At 43.5% G+C, this 22,417-nt stretch overlaps 1 protein-coding gene across 1 annotated transcript in view; it reads right to left on the bottom strand.

Moving 5' to 3' along the window:
- ADGRB1 (adhesion G protein-coupled receptor B1) overlaps nt 1–22,417 on the bottom strand; it is a 380,456-nt gene that overhangs the window by 137,151 nt on the left and 220,888 nt on the right. Inside the window, exons 13-17 of the mRNA XM_087958904.1 lie at nt 20,504–20,612; nt 18,900–19,043; nt 12,512–12,587; nt 6,285–6,387; nt 4,226–4,269 (exon numbers count right to left, since the gene is read on the bottom strand). Of these exons, the coding sequence (XP_087815030.1) occupies nt 4,226–4,269; nt 6,285–6,387; nt 12,512–12,587; nt 18,900–19,043; nt 20,504–20,612 (476 nt within the window). The remainder of the gene's footprint in view (nt 1–4,225; nt 4,270–6,284; nt 6,388–12,511; nt 12,588–18,899; nt 19,044–20,503; nt 20,613–22,417) is intronic.

The following is a 22,417-nucleotide window of genomic DNA, read 5'->3' as shown; positions in this document are numbered from 1 at the left end:
GGTCCACATAGCACACTCACGTGCCCCCTTTTGCCTTCCTGGGCCTCAGGGAAGCCTCCTGGGCAAAGCAGTAAGACAGGGAGGGAGATCCTGGCACAGATGATTGTCGGAACAGCCGATCATGGGGAGGAAAAAAAAGGAAATACCAGTTCGGGCGAACCTGTAGCTGTTTTTTTTTTTACTACCAGTTCGGCTGAACTGTAGCATTTTTTTTTACTACTGGTTTGCTTGAACCGGGCTGAACCAGTAGAATACCACCACTGATTAAAACCATAATATATAACATACATTACCAACCATTCCTGCATGTTCACCTTCACAATACCCAAACCATCAAACCAGCCTTCCCAAGCATCTATATCAGAAGAGACATGTTTTAAGCCGAGGACTAGAGGAGGGAAAGGAGACCACCACAGAATCAGCTCCCGGGGTATTGTAAATCAGTTAAGAATGACTTCTTTCAAAGACTCTAAGAAATACAGAATGTAGTTCGCATCATCCACACCGTCAATGCCAGCATAGCCCAACAACCACACACATTCTTTTCCCATTGCAAATCAGATAAGATATGATAACTTCTATTGTCTTTTTTTTTCCACTGTGGGCACACTGGCACACATTAAAAATGAAATTCTGTTGCCTGCTCTCAACAGTGTACACATACATGACACACATATAGACAAGCTATATACATACATACATACATACATACATACATACATACATACATACATACATACATCCTAACATATCAAAACATATATACCGGTATATTAATCACTGTCCATCTTGAATACGTAGTGGAAAGAGGAAGCTTGAGAATTCACAAGGTTGATAGCGCAGGGAACAAAACTGTGGCAAAATCTGGATATCCTGCTTTGGATATCATGTAGCCCCCTCCCAAAGGTAACAAGGAAAACAGGTCATGAAGAGGATAGGATGGAATGGAATGGAATGGAATGGAATGGAATGGAATAGAATAGAATAGAATAGAATAGAATAGAATAGAATAGAATAGAATAACAGAGTTGGATGGGACCTTGGAGGTCTTCTAGTCCAACCTCCTGCTCAGGCAGGAAACTTATACCATTTCAGACAAATGGTTGTCCAGTCTCTTCTTAAAAACTTCCAGTATTGGAGAATTCACAACCTCTAGAGCAGTCAAATATTTTTACTATTGGTTCTGTGGGCGTGGCTTGGTGGCAGGGGAAGGATACTGTAAAATCTCCAGTCAGAGGTGGTATTTGCCGGTTCTCTGAACTACTCAAAATTTCCTCTACTGGTTCTCCAGAACTGGTCAGAACCTGCTGAATAACACCTCTGCTCCAGAGGCATGTTGTTCCATTGGTTAATTGTTCTAACTGTCAGGAAATTTCTTCTAGGTTGCTCTCTCCATGGTTAGTTTCCACCCATTGCTTCTTGTCCTGCCCTCAGGTGCTTTGGAGAATAGCTTGACTCCCTCTTCTTTGTGGCAGCCCCTGAGATACTAGAAGGCTCTTATCATGTCACTCCTAGTCCTTCTTTTCAATAAACTAGACATACCCAATTCCAGCAACCGTTCTTCAAATGTGTAGCATCCCAGACAATCCTGGGACTCTGCTCAAGCATCGCTTATGTGCCACGTCCTGGATAGAAGGAAGTGAACTTCCGATAATCTTTTCTGCTGTCCTCACCACTCTCTACACCACCCTCCTGTCGGAAGCAGCAATGCTTCCAAACCAGATTGTAATGCGATATGACAGGATGCTCTCGATTGTACCTCTATAGCAGGGGTCTTCAAACTTGACAGCTTTAAGACTTGTGGACTTCAACTCCCAGAATTTCTCCTCCGGTCATGTTGGAAGTTGAAGTCCATAAGTCTTAAACTTGCCAAGTTTGAAGACCCTTGCTCTACAGAAACTGGTAAGGGCAGGGGGAGGAAGATTTGCTCTTTTCATATGACACTGCTGGCCCACTTCAGCAGGGTCTCGCTGTTGAGCAACCAAGCCAGCCTACTCATCAATGCTGCCAACCACCTCCACAGGTGAATCCTAAACACACACAGGTGTGTGGCTGTGCTTGCCTTTTCTGAAACCGACAATGCTCTCTTTTGCTTTTTCCAACGTTTCAAAGAAGGCTTTTTAATAAATATAATAAAAAATTATTACACCAGTTCACCAAACCCTCTCTGGTTCCTTTGTCACATCCAACTCTAGCGTAACCATTGGGACGTGATTGAGGAGAAGCTAACCATTCAGGCAGACCGGGTTTGTCAAATCAAAAGAAAAAGAAAATTAGTAACTATACCGCTTAAGTATCCATCTAAATGCAGATGAGCTTATGATGGAAATGTGTTCTCTCTACCTATATATTCTCTCTCTCTCTCTCTCTCTCTCTCTCTCACACACACACACACACACACACACACACACACAGAGAGAGAGAGAGAGAACAAAGAAAAAGAAAGGATTCAAACAGGTGGCATTCCACTTACAAAATCAGTGAACAGCATCTGTAATTTTAGGCAGAACCTTTGCTGAACGTGAAGACTGAACCAGTTTCATAGACCTATGAATTATGCAGTTTGGAAGCTGAACTCAATAGGTACTCTTTCCCTCACTCTCCAAAATGAAAATAGCCACAAAAGCGGTTGAACATTTTTTTCCCCCCTGATCTACATTCATAAAGAAGAACCTTTCCATGTTTTGGGCCTCATTTATTTCCTAGACTCTTCTAAAAAAAAATTACCAGGTTTATTTCTCAACCTCTACATTCACCTCTTGCTATTTCCTTCCCATGTTATCACACTGCATTAATGTAGGATGGAAGCTTGGCTGATGTGTCTTATGTTTTGTTTTGTTTTCAAATTCAATCATTTTGCGCTCAAACATCTGGAGGAATAGCAATAGCACTTGGACTTATATACTACGTCACAGTTCTTTTACAACCCTCTCTAAGTGGGTTACAGAGTCAGCATCTTGCCCTCAAACAATCTGGGTGCTCATTTTACTGACCTCAGAAGGACGGAAGGCTGAGTTGACTTTGAACCAATTAGGATCAAACTCCTGACAGTGAGTTAGCCTGCAATACTGCATTCTAACCACTATACCATGATAACCCTTCCTTCCTTCCTTCCTCCCTCCCTCCCTCCTTCCCTCCCTCCCTCCCTCCCAGTCATTCCTTTCTTCCCTCCTTTCCTCCCTGCTTTTCTTTCTTTCTTTCTTTCTTTCTTTCTTTCTTTCTTTCTTTCTTTCTTTCTTTCTTTCTTTCTTTCTTTCTTTCTTTCTTTCCTTCTTTCCTTCCTTCCTTCCTTCCTTCCTTCCTTCCTTCCTTCCTTCCTTTCCTTCACACTTAGCACTAGCACTCAGTCTTATATACCACTTCAAAGTACTTTCCAGCCCTCTCTAAGCTGTTTACAGAGTCAGCCTCTGCCGGTCAGGATTGAACTCCTGGCTGTGGGCAGAATTAGTCTGCAATACTGTATTCTAACCATTGGGAAGGAAGGAAGGAAGGAAGGAAGGAAGGAAGGAAGGAAGGAAGGAAGGAAGGAAGGAAGGAAGGAAGATAGCAATAGCCCTTAGACATATACTAATTTATAGTGCTTTACAGCACTTGCTGAGTGGTTTACAGAGTCATCATATTGCTCCTAACAATCTGGGTCCTCATTTTACCCACCTCGGGAGGATGGAAGGCTGAGTCAACCTTGAGGAAGGCTTGAATAGGATTTAGTATGTATGTATGTATGTATGTATGTATGTATGTATGTATGTACTTACTTACTTACTTACTTACTTACTTACTTACTGCAAATCCATCTATCCCAAAATAGCTACAGATAAAAAAGGGGGAGGGGAGACCATCAGGCAATTTATTCAGCATGTGGCAGTGATCCACAAATTTTACGGCTCTGTTTATGGCGGTTGGGTGGGGAGAGAGAGGATGGTTTCTCACGCGCATACCCCTTTCACAAATGCAGCACTGCACACTCACCGGTGGCTTGCATGGCCCAGTTTCCAATGGGCCATAGCCTGGCATCGGGCCATGGATCAGGGGTTGGGGATGTTACATTGGCTGGGAACCATCACTCCAAATCAAATAGGGATGGAACTGAATGGTGAAGACCACATCTGACCACAGCTTCCATTTCCTCCAAACGCAGCTCTTGCCAGCCACCCCAGCAAATACATTTGTGGGGTTTTTTTCAATCAAAAACAAACCAACAAACCAATAAACCCACTTGACTTACACATCAGCTTCATCCCAGACAATGCAGGTTTGATTGGTGGTTCCCTGATTGGAGAGAAAAGGAGATAAATAATAAATCAGAGTGCAATTCACAGAGTGATGCTCGTATCAATCATGCAGTCCTTTAATCCGTGTTTGTGGATGTGTGTGTGTGTGTGTGTGTGTGTGTGTGTGTCCCAACTTGCCTAAAAAGCCTATATTTTGACATCTCCTCCTGACAAAATTCTAAATGACAAGATGGGATCTGTCAGTTTCTATGCCAGGGGAAGCACAGTTAGGAGTCAAGGTTGGTGGTAGATAAGATTGGATGAAAAAAATAGACATTATTTATGGATTCCAGGCCACCATAAAGACTGTGGCTTCCTCCTGATTTTAAAAAAAGTATTTATCCAGCCTAGGCAAATGGAAAACGTGCAGTAGGTGTTTACTTGAGATCAGCACTGTTGTAGAGAGACCTGGGAAGGCATAGAAGATAATATTTGTAGATCGTTGTTGGGCTCCTTTTTGCTCTCTGAGCTCAATTGTTTTCTTGTAGACGTTTCATGACTCAAGTAGGTAACATCCTCAGTGCTAGAAGGGAGTGGGGTTTGCAGAGAAGAGGAGGAGAAGGAGAAGGAGAGAGGGAGGAGGAGGAGGAGAGAAGGAGAAGAGGAAGGAAGAGGAGGACTATGAGGTCCTTGATGCTCTTTCAGCTTGATTGTTTTCTTGCAGATCTTTCATTATCTAGCCAGATAACATCATCAGTGATAAAAGAGAGTGGGCTTGAAAAAAAAGGAGGAGGAGGATCTTGGTGCGCTCTGAGCTTGGTTGTTTTCTTGCAGACATTTCATTCACCCAACTAGGTAGCATCATCAGTACACTTAGTGCACATCGCTAGATAACGAGACATCTGCAAGGAAACAACCAAGCTCAGAGAGAACCAAGGACCTCAGAGCTGGGAAGCCTGAGACAAGTTGTTACCTTTCTTCTCATGTTTCTTTCTGGGGGGAGGGCACTGAAAAAGGAGCATTGAAGGGAGGTCTCCAGAAGTCCCATAGAGGTGGATGGGCTTTGTCTCTGTGCCAACAGCAGAAGAAGAGACTCAAAGTTGATGCAGAGATTAAAACAAAGATCCCCGTCTGGAAAGAACATCCACACACTTGTCTTGGACACATTCAAGATGTGGTTGATGGACCCTTTGCTTCTTGAAGACTAGTGTTTAAAACCTCCAGGAAGACCAGGATCATGGTCCCTATCCAAATGCTAACCAGGAATATCTCCGGGTAGTGAGGGGCAAATAACACAGACTTTGTAATTTGCTTGCTAACATCTACACTTTGTATTTTAACTTCATGTTGTGGCTCACCAGCGGACAGCAGAGCTGGCAGCAGATTCAGACAGTGAGGAGATTGGAGAGGAACATGGGCCAGTCCTGGAGTCTGGGGAAAGGCTCAGATGAGGGCTCTGCATCGGAGGCAGAGATGGGGCCAGGGCCGTCTGACAGTTATCAGCTGCCTTCTGAGTCGGACATCAGTGAGGCAGAAGAACATCTGGAGCCTGTTCCCAGTGTGCACATGCACAGAGCTGCCAGAAGAAGGGAACGGCTAAGGAACAGGGGTTGACTTGGGATTAAAGCCACAGGTGGATGGTGAATGGCCCCTCCCAAAGGGAATAAAAGAGGAGCGAAAGGGGAGTGCGGCTTTGCAGGAGACAATTAGTTCATTTGGGTGAACATCTGTTCCTGCATTCTTGCCAAGTATTGTCTGCTACACTGTGGTCTCTGAAAGATATCGGCCTGGCAACTTTCCTGATAAAGCCTGATAAAGGTCTGAAATTGTGAGATATCTTAAAAAGACTGTTGGCCAGGATTTTGCTGGAGAGGAATTCACTGTAAACTAAATAAAAGTGGTTTATCGGGATGAGGCGTTGGCTTTGTGCTGTTGGGGCAGCCTAGGTCAGAATACCTTCCTTCTTTGTGCTCAGCAAAATTTTCAACCAAGAGAAAAATTCATTTCAGTTCTAAGTTCTATTCCCACCCCAAACCGTTTCTAAGTGGTCCCAAGGCAGGAATGATGACTTACATTATACAAATGGGAGAATTCGATTTCCATCATGGCAACCAGGGATTGAGGTTCTGGCTTGACAGTCACGGAGATGATGCGTGAATTGAGTACTGTGGTATTCCTAGAGAGAAGGAAGAAAACAGATAAACAATGAAAGATGGAAGAGTATTCAGAGAGGTCAACAGAAGAATAGTCATTTGAGTGATTCCTTCAAATAATTTATACCTCCTTTTTCCACATAATGGACAGATGTCAATTGAAAAGAAGGATTAGGGGATGACAGTGTTCCAATTGGTAAAGGGTGTCACGAAGAAAAGAGACGCAACTAGGTGGATACCATTGCCCCCCCCCCCACCCCGTGGCCCCCACCCCCCGCCGTGATTCCGTCAACTAGGGGTGGGATTCAGCCAGTTTGGACCGGTTCCGGCAAACTGGTAGTTCTGCTGATCAGTTGGCCTCGCCCACCCGCCTTTGCCCTAGTGTCAACTCATAAAATATTTCTCTGGTCTTTTTAGAGTTGCCAACAGACAGGGCGGGGGGAACAGTGCAGGAGCTTGGAAAGCGAAAGTGCATTCCATAAATATTTTTCAAAGATAGTAACTAGGTGACCGAAGTTTCTGGCACGCAAAATTCTAACTGGAGAGCATGATTGATGACTCTTGGCTATGGATGTGTCCCATTGGAGAATATGAATTATGATACACCCAGGGAATTGGGGGGGGGGAAACCAGGGTCAAGGGTGACAATGAATTATGCGTCTCAGAGTCAGCTACACCCAGGCAGCGCTGGACAGTTTAACTCCCAATAAATCCTTTTTAAGTTTTGGAAGTTTGGCTTGAGACTCATGATTTAAATGGGGGGGTAACTGCCAGAATCCTGACATCTAGTCTATCCTTTATTTCCATGTTTTGCAGCCAAGCTGATTCGTGCGGCACAGCAGATTGCCATGCCTCAGCTGTTTCAATCTGCAGCAGAAAGTAAGTTTTAGCTAAAAATGGCTGTTTTCAAAATGCTGTGCACACGCATGCAGTGCACGCGCTCACCGAACATGTTGTTACACCGGTTGAATCCCAATCGCTGGGGTCAACCCATTCTCCAAAGCATCTGAGGACAAGGCAAGTAGCAATGGGTGGAAACCATTGCTCCAGAATGGTATTGAGCAGGAGATTGGACTAGAGACTGGACTATCTTTTGGGTTTCTTCCAGTCATTTGGGCCCAGATAGTGGGGGGGGCTTCCCTCTCCATCTAGCTAACAGAGCAGACACTAAGGGTGCTGTGAGCTTCCTCCATGGAGTGCTGCCTGTTGCCTAGGCCAGGTAAGTCAGGAAGACTGTGAGGCCTTGGGGAAGCACTTTCCTCTGAAACAAAATGGCCACCCGGCAATTTCAAAATGGCCACCCGCCACATGGAGTGGCCCTGGGATGGTCTCACCACCTTCTTCGCTCTTTAGGCTCTTACCAGACCCCGAGCGATCAAATTAATCCGGAACAGCAGAGAAGCGGCAGTAACGAAGCTCCAGAGTCAGTTGTAAAGTGGCTTGGCCAGCGGCAGCAACAATAAAGTTGTGATCGGCGGGGCTGTGTGGGAGGTTCCTCCTAACATTCCCCGGGTCTGCAGCCCTTGCGTGGCAGCGCCGAAGCCTCGGCGGTGCAGGAGAGCGGATCCCCGCTCTCCTGGAGAAAGAGCTCTACCCTAGTTATTCTTATTCTGAAACGAATCAAAGAAAGAAGTAACCTAGGAGAAATTTGCTAGCACTGAGAATGATTAATCAGGGGAATGACTTGCCTCCAGAAGTTGTGGGGCTCCATCACTGCAGGACACAACTTCGCAACTAACAACAACATCACTGGAGGCTTTTAAGAAAAGATGATCAAATAGGAAACATTATATCATTTCAGACAAATGGTTGTCCAATCTCCTCTTAAAATCTACCTGTGTTGGAAGACCCACAACTTTTGAAGGCAAGCCGTTCCACTGATTAATTGTTCTCACCATCAGGAAATTTCTCCTTGGTTCTGTTGCTTCTCTCCTTGATTAGTTTCCATCCGTTGCTTCATGTGTTTTGGAGAATAAGTTGAATCCTTTTCCTCTGTGGTAGCCCTTCAAATATTGGAAGACTGCTATCATGTCATCCCTAACCCTTCTTTTTTCTAGACTAGCCTTACCCAATTCCGGCAATTGTTCTTTATATGTTTTAGCCTCCAGTCCCCTAATCATCTTTGTTGCTCTTCTCTGCAACCTTTCTAGAGTCTCAATATCTTTTTAAAATATCATGGCAACTAAAACTGAATGTTTTGGCGTGTGTTACAGTCCTGAAATTTATTACAGCTACTAAAAATCAGATCAAAATATCGTAGTGTGCTGTTTACACTTTCCAAAATTGCATGCTTCAACCTGCTGATTTTTAAACTATGCCTACACATGCTGAGCAACAGTAGATAAACAACTTGCATATTATTATTATTATTATTATTTTAATACCATCACTCTCATTTAATATCATCACTATCATTAATTTAAGATTATCCCTCTGGGCCTCTCTTGGAGACCATTAAGAAGAAAAAATCATGCTTATGAAATGCCTTATAAATTGGATTTCTCAAAGTCCCATAGCAAGCTTTATAAAAATCCTCAAAGATCGCGATTAGTAACCTGAAATCACATTTGTGTGCCTGGTTTTTAAAGAATTTCTTTAAAATATATTTTTAAAAGAGAAAAAAATGGAAATAAAGAATTATGCAAAGCTATAATATCAGTTAGTGAGAAAGAAGTTGTACAGATAAGCACTCGGTCTGTCATTGATGAAAAATTAACCATAAAAAACAAAATATATCATTTTTAGCAGTAAGGGAAAAGGAGTCTAGTGATCTTTTTGAATGCCTGAACTGAGTGGGAAAGTCTCCACTATTTGGTTGTTTTAAAATATTGTTAAAGGAAGGAGGAGGAGGAGGGGGGGAGGAGGAGGAGGAGGAAGGAGGGAGGAGGGGGAGGAGGAAGAAAAAGTAGAAGAGGAAGAAGAAAGAGAGGGAGGGAGGGGGAGAGGAAAGGGAAGGGGAAAGGAAAGGAAGATTCAGGGAGATTTTAATTGGAGACTATTAACACTGCTAACATCCTCATCTCCATTATTGACTTTAATGCTGCAAGTTGCACTGATGGGATCTTTGTCGTTCAAAGCAATTGAGAGAAACTGTAAACAAAGGAAGACACTACAATTCGAAGTGAGTTCCATATAAAAATAAATCTTCCGCAGACATAGCTTTGTCAAAGACTGCATGGCTGAGAAATGAATGTTTATTCACGTTACGTGTTCATCGTGACCAAAAAAAGGAGGGGCAGTCAGTGCAGTGACACTCAGCTGGATCTGGCTCTTGTGGAGTTTATGGTCCAATGTTCTCCCTCCCAGCTTGCCTCCAGCACCATGTGCAGCTCATCCTGCAACACGCCAAGATGTCCTTCCACCCTTGACTTCTTTTTGCTTCACTCAAGTTTTTTCCACACCATCAGCTGCCCACATCACGTACTCAAAGTATGTGAACTTCTGCTGGATGATTCAGACAAGTTGTTGTCCAATCTTTTATTAAAAACCTCCAGTTACCCATAATTTCTGGACGCAACCTGTTCCACTGGTTAATTGTTCTCAATGTCAAGAAATTTCTAATTTCTAGGTTGGATCTCTTGTTAATTATCTTCCATTCATTGTTTCTTGTCCTGCCTTCAGGTGCTTTGGAGAATAAGTTGACCCTCTCTTCTTTGTGGCATTGGAAGACTGCTATCATATCACCCCTAGTCCTTCTTTTCATCAAACTAGACATACCCAATTCCCGCAACCATTTTTTTATATGTTTTAGCCTCCAGTTCCCTAATCATCTTTGTACTTTTTCTAGAGTCTCAGCATCTTTTTTACATCGTGGCAACCAAAACTGGATGCAGTAGGGCCTTACCAAGGCCTTATGAAGCGGTGCTAACACTTCACAAGGTCTTGGTTCTATCCCTCTCATTACTGCAACCTAGGATTTCTTGATAATTGTCCAACTTCATCACTGTCTTCTTCCGTAAGATTGTAGTGGTTCTTTTTATCCATCTCTGCTTCCCAACTGAGAGGAGGACGCCAAGGTAGTTAATGGATTTGCGGTGAGAATCAAACAAGAGATTTCAGCTGCGATTCCGTTTCGTTCTCATGATACCTGTAGACAATAATCCCCTAGCAAAGTCTGCAAAAATAGAGGCAGCTGCAGTTTTTTATTGGATCTGCAGATCCCTTTGGGATCACTGGATCGGCTTTTAGGAGGCACCGTGGATTCCCTGCTTCTGACTGAAAAAGCAAGGTTTCCAATTCTCTGCTGTGGTAGGAGGTTTTAAGATCTCCCCGAAGGCCCTTTTGGATCTATAGATTCAGTACATCCGAATCAGCAAGCCGTTGCTGAAACAGCTACTGCAGTGCAGTGAGGTACAATATGCAATGAAGAAATAACAACGGATGTGTTAATTTTCAACAGAGATGTCCTCTCAGGATGATGTCCTGATGATCTGGTTAAAGTACATCCAGAGAGTAGAAAAGCATCGATGGGGAGAATTTTATGACACCATTTCTCAACCTTAGTAACTTTAACATGGGTGGATGTTACTCAACCCCCAGAATTCCCCAGAGATATAAAAGGCAACAATGCCAATAATACAGCAAAGAATCCCAATAAATTTTCCCGCCTTTTTCTTCTGGGTGTTCTGTATACTGTTTAATTTACCTCATGATGTTCCTGTGTTCCTGACTATCTTTGTGTTTTTTTCTTTCTGGATGATGACAAAGACTGCTGTAAATTTAAATGTTAACTATATTTATATATCTATATCTATATCTATCTACCTATATCTATATGTATCTATATGTATCTGTATCTATCTGTATCTATATCGATATGTATCAATATCTATATCTATCGATATCGATATGTATCTACTATATCGATATGTATCTATCTGTATCTATATATCTATATCGATATGTATCTATCTATATATGTATCTATATCTAGCCATCCCTTTCTCTTTCTCTTTCTCTTTCTCTTTCTCTTTCTCTCTCCCTCCCTCCCTCCCTCCTTCCCTCCCTCCCTCCCTCCCCCCTCTCTCTCCTATAAAAATACAGCAAAGACCCCCAATAAATTTTCCAGCCCTTTTCTTCTGTGTGTTCTGGATACTGTTTTAGATTTACCTCATGACGATCCTGACTATCTTACATTCTTCCTTTTCTGGAGGATGACAAAAACTGCTGTACATGTAAACATTAACTACATTTATATTTATATAAAAGGCTATAAGTTTGTGTCAGTGTCTCTGACTGCATCTGAACAGCTGCCGCACAAAAGTCGTATTTTTCAGTCAAGTTTAGAACGATTCACATTGAGTTTAAAATGATCGTTCACGTGAGTATTATTGCGATTAAAACAAAAAAGGTTACCTACAGATAAAACATTACTGCGTACAATTTTGTGTGCAATACCTAAGTCTGACTACAAGCGACGCAGTTCAAAATTATCCAAACCAAGGATTTCTAGCCTGGTAGCATAGGGGATTCTATTATGTATAGAAGAGGGAAAAGCTTTTCCCATATCTATCTATCTATCTATCTATCTATCTATCTATCTATCTATCTATCTATCTATCTATCTATCTATCTAATCAGAGGTGGAATTCAGCAGGTTCTGACCAGTTCTGGAGAACTGGTAGCAGAAATTTTGAGTAGTTTGGAGAACTGGTAGCAGAAATTTTGAGTAGTTCAGAATACCACCTCTGACTGGGCCTGCTACATCTATTCTCTGCCTCCCAAGTCCCAGCTGATCAGCTGGGTCTTCTTTTGTTGCCCTGCACAGGAGAACAGAGCTGGAAAGCAGGTTAGTGGGGTGGGAGGGAAGGGGGATTTTGCAGTATCCTTCCCCTGCCACATCCACCAAGCCATGCCCACCAAGCCTTGCCACACAAGCCACGCTCACAGAACGGGTAGTACACAAAATTTGAATCCCACCACTGATCCTTTCCTTGCCACACCCACCTAGCCATGCCCACCAAGCCATGCCACTCCCACCAAGCACATCCACAGAACTGGTAGTAAAAAAATTTGAATCCCACATCTGATCTATATAGATCTATCTATCTATCTATCTATCTATCTATCTATCTATCTATCTATCTATCTATCCATCCATCCATCCATCCATCCATCCATCCATCCATCCATCCATCTCCACCTTACCTCTGAAGGCCCAGGATCCCAGCTAGGTTGCGATAAATCACCGTGCCCACCACAAAGATGGTGGAGTCATCGGTCTCTGTGAAGAAGCAACAAAGCAGAGTGAGGACAGAAGAAAAATCACAACAGCAGGAAGCAAGAAAAAAAAGGAGAGCTGGATTTATTTAATAGAATACAGAATACAATCCTCAATTTGCAACAGTCCATTGAATGAGCATTCAAAATTACAACAGCAGTGAAAAACGTGACGTCTGATTGTTTTTTTCCACAGTTAACAACTGTTGGTCGCAGCATCCACATGATCACCCAATCAAAATGCGGATGCTTGACGAATGATTCATATTTACGACCATGACTATGTCCCAAGATCACATGATCCCCTTCGGCCACCATCTGACAAGCAAAGTCCATGTGGAAGCCAGATTCACTTAAAACCGGGTTACCAACTTAACACCTGCAGTGGCTCGCTTAACAACGGCGGCCAGAAAGTTGTAAAATGGGGCAAAACTCACTTAGCAAATGTCTCACTTAACAACAGAAATTTAGGGCTCAGTTGTGGTTGTAAGCCGAGGACTACCTTTAACAGAATTAGAAGGGACCTTGAAGGTCTTCTAGTCCAACTCCTACTGAAGTAGAATGTGTGTGTGTCTGTGTGTGTGTGTGTGTGTATAGGCAAGCTATTCCACTGGTTAATTGTCCTCACTGTTTGGAAGTTTCTCCCTAATTCCAGGTTGCTTCTCTCGATGAGTTTCCATCCATTGGCTCGCCTTCTGGTGCTTTGGAAAATAAATGGACCCCCTCCTCTTTGGGGCAGCTTCTCATAGCGGGCCTGGGGAACCCAGAGTGAGATGGAATCCATCAAATGTCAATGTCTGGAATACTCTACCTGACTCTGTGGTTTCTTCCCCAAACCCCAAAAACTTTTAACCTTAGACTTTCTACTATTGACCTCACCCCTTTCCTAAGAGGTCTCTAGGGGGCGTGCATAAGCGCACCAACGTGCCTACCGTCCCTGTCCCATTGTTTCTTTTTATTTTTCTTATATGTATCCATTTCATGTATTCATAAGTATGTTTATGCTTATACTTATTATCTTGTAAGTGATTGACAAATCAAATAAATCAAATAAAAAATAATTTTTTTAAAAAATGGCTCCTGTGATTTGCTGAAGTTGTGGGAGCTTCATCACTTGAGACTTTCAAGAAGAGACTAGACTGCCATCTGTCAGAAATGGTGTAGGGTCTCCTGCTTGGGCAGGGGTTGGATTAGATGACCTACATGGTCCCTCCTAACTCTGATTATCTGTTATCTGTTATCTGAGCTGGTGTCGCTTCTTTGCATTGTTTTGGGAAGCAAGAAAGCTGCCTCTATACAACCCTTTTTTATCAAGGGTATTTAAGTACAATTTCAATTAGCAGTCCCAACCATCCAGCTTGCATTAGTCCAATCGTTTATTCCCATTGCAGCACTGCTGCTCCAATTAAATGCCTCTTCCATTTTGTGTTTTCCTAAAAACGTATTGGCTGGAGCACAATTAGATCGCACCACACAGAATTGCTAAACAGAATTGCACCACACAGAAGGGACACTGGCCCTTGGGACAAATACTATTCAGAAATAGAAATTGGGAATGACTGTTGAAAAAAACGAGGGCCCACCGAGCAAGTTTGCAAGCTGCATTTCGTCAGCAGCTTTCTATGGGGACAGTGGGATAGGATGTCCCAACGGTGCTTTTTCAAGAGACAACTGGAACAATCTAGAACTGAACACACCCAAAACCATAGAAATGGTGGTAGACTTTAGGAGAAACCCTCTTGTACTACCACCTCTTACAATACTAGACAACACAGTATCAACAGTAGAGACCTTCACATTTCTAGGTTCTATCATATCACATGACCTAAAATGGACATCAAAAAAGCACAACAAAGAATGTTCTTTCTGCGCCAACCCAGAAAGCTCAAACTACCCAAGGAGCTGCTGATACAGTTCTACAGAGGAATTATTGAGTCTATCATTTGCACCTCTGCCTGGTTTGGTTCTGCAACCCAACAGGACAGACACAGACTTCAGAGGATAATTAGGACTACAGAAAAAAACAATTACTACCCACCTGCCTTCAATCAAGGACCTGTATCCTGCACGAGTCAAAAAGAGGGCTGTGAAAATATCTACAGACCCCTCACATCCCAGATATAAACTGTTTCAACTCCTACCCTCAAAACAACACTGTAGAGCACTGCACACCAGAACAACTAGACACAAGGACAGTTTCTCCCTGAATGCCATCATTCTGCTAAACAAATAATTCCCTCAACACTGTCAAACTATTTACTAAGTCTGCATTACTATTACTATCACTATTAATCCGTCCTTTCACCCATCTCCTCTTACTTATGACTGTATGACTGTAACTTTGTTGTTTGTATCCTAATGATTTTCATTGACTGTTTCCTAGTATGATTTGATTGCTTATTGTACTCTATGGCTACCATTTGTACCTTATGATTCTTGATGAATGTATCTTTTCTTTTTATGTACGCTGAGAGCGTTTGCACCAAAGACAAATACCTTGTGTGTTCAATCTCACTTGGCCAATAAAGGATTCTATTCTATTCTGTTTTAGAACTGGAAATGTTTTTCCTTGAAGAGGTTTTACTTCTCATCCACGAAGCTTCTTCGGTTCTGACTGACTGGTGGAGGATAGTAGGATCTATAGCCCTTGTGGTCATCTGGTCATTAGTACTCTTTCTGAGAGTCGTTGAGGCCACTTGGAAATTTATCTGTGCCCTCGGGGGTCAACCAGGATTGTAAAATGAATCTGGCTTTTCTCATTGACTTTCTTTGTCAGAAGGTCACAAAAGGATAACCCAGGATCCTGGGATGCTGCAACCATCATAAATGTGAGTCGGTTGCCAAGCGTCTGAATTTGGATCATGTGATTATGGGGATGCTGCAAAGTTGTAAGTGTGAAAAATGGTCATAAGTCATTTTTTTTTTCAATTCTGTTGTGACTTTGAATGGTCACTAAATGAACTGTTGTAAGTCATGGAAGAAACTTCTAAAAGGGGAAAGGAATACCATACCCATTATTTCAATCGGAATAGAGCTGGATCTCCCTTGGAGATCTTCTAGTCCAGCCACCTGCTCAAGCAGGAGATCCTATACCAGTGGTGGCTAACCTTTTTGGGCTCCTGTGCCAAAAATTGTGTGCGTGCTTGTCCATGCATGCTTGCGTGCCAGCACCAAGAAGACAATGCGCCCCCCACCTCACCCCATTACCTGCACTGCACCTCCGAGCTGATTTTCGGCCCATTTGAAGCCTTTTTCGGCCTCCCAGAGGCTTAAGGAAAGCTCCTTCAGCCTTTGCAGGCTTAAAAAAGGGCCTGTTTCATCACTTCCGGTATTTCCGGAAATACAGGAAGTGATGAAACGGGCCTATTTTTCAGCCTGTAAAGGCTTTCCTCAAGCCTCTGGGAGGCCAAGAAAGGCCTCAAACAGGTCAAAAATAAGCTGGGAGGCGCACACATGTGCAGTGAGGTAAGTTTGCCTGTGACTCGCATGTCGGCACAAATGCCATGCCGTAGGTTTTTCATCATGGCCCTATACCATTCAGATAGTTGTCCAGTCTCTTCTTAAAAGTTATGAAGCACCCACAACTTCTAGTGGCCAGCTGTTCCCCTGGTTAATTGTCCACACGGTTAGGAAGTTTCTCCTTAATTCCAGGTTGCTTCTCTCCTTGATCAGTTTCCATCCATTGTTTCTTTATCAATCCGATATGCTCAGGGATGGATTCTTAGATTACTCTTGGTGTGCTGGTAGGATGCATGATGGGCCCCTGACTGGCGGTCCACATGCACCTCCCTGCCCCACGTTTTTTTGTAGCTTCTTCCACTGGTTGTGTTAACATTTGCTGCAGTCTATCTCACACTTCCACACGTGTTCAACTTTGTCAGAAATGGTGTAGGGCAGTGGTCCCCAACCTTTTTGTACCAGGGACCAGTTTCACGCAGAAACACTTTTTCAAGGACCGGGGTCCGAATTTGATGGTTTGCTTGCAGGCGTTTCATTACCTGACTAGGTAACATCTGATGTTGTTACCTAGTCGGGTAATAAAACGCCTGCCAGCAAACCACCAAGTCAGGAGTGCCAATGCCTCCTCATTGCAACCCTGAGCGACAGATATTCTCTTCTATTGGGACATTTAAAACGGAGGGTTTCAGCTGCAGATTCAGGAACTGCGCCTGGCTGAGGAGCGCCTTCAAACTGAGCGCTGGGCTGTCTCCGCGGCTCAGGACAAGTCCCTGCAGGACAGCTGAGAAGCCCCGCCTCTCGGCCCTGCCTTCCTCAGCCTCATCCCTCAGGTGTCTCCCGCCCTCCCTCAGCCTCATCCTCAGGTGTCAGCTCGTTCCTCTCTCATTCAGCTCTCTGCTCCTCCACCAGACCAGGAAGAAACTGCTTCAAAGAAGCCAGCAGGGTGGCTTCCTGTCGGCGCTCCTCGCCGCCCGTTCACCCCCACACACGCCGCCCGCGGTTCAACCCAGTGCTCCGTTCTGCCTGCCTGCCTGCCTGCCTTGGTTTCTGGTTGTTTCGGAGCAGCTTCGGCTGAGAAAAAGAGGCGAATAGTTATTATTCTCAGCCGAAGCTGCTCGGCCAACCAGAAGCGAAGGCAGGCAGGCAGAACGGAGCACTGGATTGAACTGCAGGCGGCTGTGTGGGGTGAACGGGCGCTGAGGAGCTGCGCCGACAGGGAAGCCACCCTGCCGGCTTCTTTGAAGCAGTTTCTTCCTGGGCTGGTGGAGGAGCGAGAGAGCGACTGAGAGAAGAATGAGGCGGGAGAAACTGAAGCCGCTGAGCCGGAGAGCAGGACAGGCTTCGGTTGCTTCCTCCCTCCACTTCTTTCCTTTGTGTTCTTGATCCCTGATCCCAGCAGCATTCACCGAAGGCGAAGAAAGCCGCCATTTTTATTTTATTTTTATTTCTTTGCGGCCCGGTACAAGTGATCCACGGACGGTACCAGTCCGGGGCCCGGTGGTTGGGGACCCCTGGTGTAGGGTCTCCTGCTTGGGCGGGAAGTTGAACTAGATGACCTACAAGGTCGCTTCCAACTCTGTTAATCTAATCTAATCTAATCTAATCTAATTTGCCTCCCCATCTCCCACCTGCCCACTGACCTAGAAATTTGCCACGATGGGCCAAATCTAAATTACATTTAATATTTTGCCTGCCATTCTATATAAGCAGCTTTATCTCTTCCCTCCTAGCAATTTCTCAGAGTGGCGATTAGCATTCATCTGGCACCAATAATTGTGTTACTTTCAATTACTTCTGTGAAAGGGAAGGTCATTAGAGAGGAATGTACGAGCCTCGGCACCTCACCGAGGGCCTGACCTTCCACATATATTTGGAGTAGAGAAGAACTTTGAAAAGGTGTTCTTCCTATTTAAGATTACAGGTAATTCAAAGAGAACTCCAATATTAACTCTGTCCATGCAGGACAGGAGACTTTGGGTCTTCTTTCGATTTCCTAAGTGTTAAACCTACTTGATTGATAATGAACCAATGGAAAAGGATATTTTTAACTTAGAGGTAAACTGTGGGTTCCTTGATACGTTCGGAGCTTGGTTGTTTTCTTGCAAACATTTCATGAGCCAACTAGATAGCATCATCAAAGCTAGAAAGGAGTCAGGTTGGTGGGAAGGAGGAGGAGAGGGGTAGGAAGAGGAGGGGGAGGGGGAGGAGGAGGAGGAGAAGAGGAGGAGGAGGAGAGGAGGAAGAGGAGAAGAAGATGATTGGCTTTCCTTGTTTGATTTTTTTTCCTCAAAAATGTTTCATTTCTCATCCGAGAAGCTTCTTCAGAATTTAAGCCTCTTCTTGGATGAGAAGCAAAATATTTCCAAGGAAAAAAAATCAACAAGAAAGTCCAGTTACCTTTTGGAAAAGAATCTCTGCGACAACTGTTGTAGGGGGCGTGCATAAGCGCACCAACGTGCCTACCGTCCCTGTCCTATTGTTTCTTTTTTATTTTTATTTCTTTTATTTTTCTTATATGTATCCATTTCATGTATCCATAACTATGTTTATACTTATACCTGTTATCTTATAATTGCTTGACTAACTAACTAACTAACTAACTAACTAACTAACTAACTAAATAAATAAATCCTGTTGGACCAGAAGACCTCCAAGATCCCTTCCAACTCTATTATACTGTTCTATTCTGCTATGCAACTCCAAGTTCAGATCGGTGTTCTAAGTTCTGAGTTCTCCTTAAATAAATATTTGGGTTTTTTGAAAAGCAAAAATAAAAGGATGTAACACGAAAAGGACAAAAGTTTACGAAGCATAAACAGATTGCATTCCCCTGAGAAATGGCACCACGTAGCCTCACCTGATATTCCTGTGGAGAAGATGCTTTTCGAAATGGTGACCTTGTCTTCTGCATTGCGAGCCCAATCCACCATTCCTCGCCAGCCTTTGACAGGAAAAGTGAGAGCTTTAGCTGCCTTAACAGGCAGCTTCTGGATACTGACAACTTGAGTGAAGAGAGAAAGAAAGAAAGAAAGAAAGAAAGAAAGAAAGAAAGAAAGAAAGAAAGAAAGAAAGAAAGAAAGAAAGAAAGAAAGAAAGAAAGAAAGAAGAAGAGAGAGAGAGAGAGAGAGAGAGAGAGAGAGAGAGAGAGAAAGAAAGAAAGAAAGAAAGAAAGAAAGAAAGAAAGAAAGAAAGAAAGAAAGAAAGAAAGAAAGAAAGAAAGAGAGAGAGAGAGAGAGAGAGAGAGAAAGGGGAGGAGAGAAAGAAAAAGAAAGGAAGGAAGGAAGAGAGAGAAGGGAAAAGAAGGGAAGTGAGTGGAGGCAAAGGAAAGGAAAGGAAAAAGAGGAAAAGAGAGAAAGAAAGAGGCAAGGAAAGGGAAGGAGAAAGAGAGAAAAAGAGAATGGAAGGACAGAAAAAAAGGAGAGAAAAAGTTGTAGGAAGGAAGGAAGGAAGGAAGGAAAGAAAGAAAGAAGGAAGGAAAGGAAGAAGGAAAGGAAGGAAGAGGAGGAGAGAAAGAGAGAAAGGAGAGGAGAGAAAGAAAAAGAAAGGAAGAAGAGAGAGAGAGAAGGGAAGGGAAGTGAGGTGAGGCGAAGGAAAGGAAAGGAAAAAGAGGAAAAGAGAGAAAGAAAGTGGGAAGAAAAGGGAAGGAAAAAGAGAGAATGGAAGGACAGAAAAAAGGAGAAAAAATTGAAGGAAGGAAGGAAGGAAGGAAGGAAGGAAGGAAGGAAGGAAGGAAAGAAAGAAAGAAAGAAAGAAAGAAAGAAAGAAAGAAAGAAAGAAAGAAAGAAAAGAAAAGAAAAGAAAAGAAAAGAAAAGAAAATTCAAACCCAGTTATCATAGCACATAATGAACAGTCGAAGCAACTTTTTTCATTCTGATCATTAATACGCAAAAAAATTCAATTCCACTGTCCAGAAATCCCTCAATAGTTAATAATGATTAAGGAGGGAGAAATCCACCCCACACCATCCATCTACACCCCAAACACTGAAGAATATTCAGATGCGCTTGAATAGCTGTTTCCCCATTCTGCATTTTTGTAATGCATCCTATACAATTTTATTCTCGGCCAGTGGGAATCGCAGATTGGTGCAGGCTGCAGTTCAACCCTTGCGAGCCATTCTTATATTACGATGTGGGTTTTAACATTGCACTTTGCGTGCCCATCCGCATCGTTATATTATATTACATTTCATGGTGGGGTGTTTTTTTTTTTAGTGTAAACTGCCAGGAGAGGCATAAATCAAACCCGCTGGGCATCTCTTCCCATAAACACAAAATGGGTCAAAACACTCATTGTGGTTTGACCTTAACTTGCCCTGTTTCTGAGAAGCTCAGCAATCTTTCATCGGAAAACTAACTCTGGATGGAGGGAATGGATCGATTATCCCAGTATTTGGATCCTACCACTTAGAAATCAATGGGTGGTGGGGCAAGACACTTGGATCGGTCCAACGTACTCACCCAAGTTGTCAGTCACTTGATAAGAATCCTGAAAATCTTTCATGCGAAAGCCGACCACGTCAATGAAGTCTTCCAGAAGTCGGAAAAGTTCTTTGATGTTGGACCCCATCTGCAACATGGGAGCAGGACCTCAGTGAAACAGGGCAGGTGGGACCCAAGGATATACAGGTAGTCCTTGACTTACAACCATTTATTTATTGACCGATCAAAGGGCACTGCCAAAAAGTGACTTAGGAGCATTTTTCACATTTAATGACTGTTGCAGCATCCCTGTAGTTATGTGATTAAAATTCAGAGGCTTGGCCACTGGTATGCACATACATATGACGTTAAGCAGTAAACCACATGGTGATTGTGCTCTTTGTTTGCTATATACACATACATACATACATAATTTCTAACAAGGCCCAAGTCAATCTCCACACATAGACTGGCAAAACACAGGGAAATAAAAGTGGTTGTACAATTTCCACACACACATGGCACATGGCAAAATTTGAAGATGGATTTTCCACGCCTTCACAGTAGCTAAAAAGGCTGAGATTGCAGCATTACAAAGAGACATGTCTGATCTCTTTCACTTAATGGGTTGAAGATCCGATTACTGCACAGGTAATCCTCAACCTATGACCATTTGCTGTAAAGTCATGATGGACCTCTTCAGAGGAACTTACAACCCAGTTCCAAAGTTTTGATGGCTGCCCCGACCTCTTGACCTTCCCAAAGGAGTCTAGGATAACTCACCATGGCCAATTCACCACAACCAACTCGCTGCAGGACAACTCACCACGGGATAAGAGTTACTGTTGTGACCCAGCTCCCCAAACACAACAAACCCTCTGACATGAACTCAAAAGATTCCTTTAGTAGGAGCGCCAGCAGCCCCAGCAAAAAAGTTTCTCTTGCAGGCTAACCAAGTCCAACTGGCCAGAAGATGAATAGTTGTCTGCCACACCTATTCATCTCCGTCCCCTGCCTTTTATCCCCAGAGCTAGGCTGGGGGCTTTGCTAGCAGTGGTGGCTCTTCCATTCCAAGGGCCGGCCTATAGATTTCCACTGCTCTCCTCTCCTCTGCCTTCTGTGCTTCAGGCACTGGACCCAGCTCTTCCTCCTCTTCTTCATCAGCCACTTCCAGACCTGGGGGCTGTTGACTCTCCATCCGAGGGCTGTCAGACAGACCAGGCTCCACCACTCTCTCTCTCTCTCTCTCTCTCTCTGCCAGCTCCATTGCCTCTTCCTTCTCAGAGCTCTTAGGTTGCCCTGATGCTAACCCTAACTGCCATGCCTTCTGCTCCTCCTTCTGCAGCCAACAGGCCACAACAGTTATGCAGAATAGATTCATTAAATAAATGATGCAAAAGGAAGGAGAAAACCAAATGTGAATGACAAAAATGAATATATATGCAATGAGTTAGCTGTGGTGAGTTGTCCCCTTGCCTTCCAAAAGAGCTTCAAAATTTGGCTCTATCAACTGGCTTAAGATCCCGATGGGGATGTCCCATCCTGGTGTTGACTGGTAGATTAGAAGATCTCAACTCCAGGCTGTTTATGCCTTGGTCCTTTTTTTCAATTCCCTTTGTTAATTATGGATACAGAATTAACCTGTTATCTGCTCTGCTCTGCTCCTCTGCTCCACCGCACCGAACTGTCGGCTCCGGGGAGCTTCCATTGACCTGATTAAATATGTTGTGTTAATAATTTAATTGAAGATTTTAATCTTGGTTGATTCTCACATCTTTGCCCTAGAGCACCCCCGGGATGGTACGCGCAGAAAAATGCCACCGTGGCTCAGAACAAGACGTTTCCTTTAAAAAAAATGGGATTAGACAAGCTTCTTCCTCGGTTCCCGCATCTCCGTGTTGTAAAGTTTCGTTTGAAAATCTGCTAAAAAAGATTTGTCGCTGTTCATCAAGG

This window comes from Notechis scutatus, chromosome 3, assembly GCF_049901735.1.
Source record: "Notechis scutatus isolate UNSWTSFEM ecotype Mainland chromosome 3, rNotScu1.2, whole genome shotgun sequence".
Taxonomy (NCBI): Eukaryota; Metazoa; Chordata; class Lepidosauria; order Squamata; family Elapidae; genus Notechis; species Notechis scutatus.
Note: the sequence above shows the minus strand (reverse complement) of the source record. Positions and strands in the feature narration are given on the sequence as shown.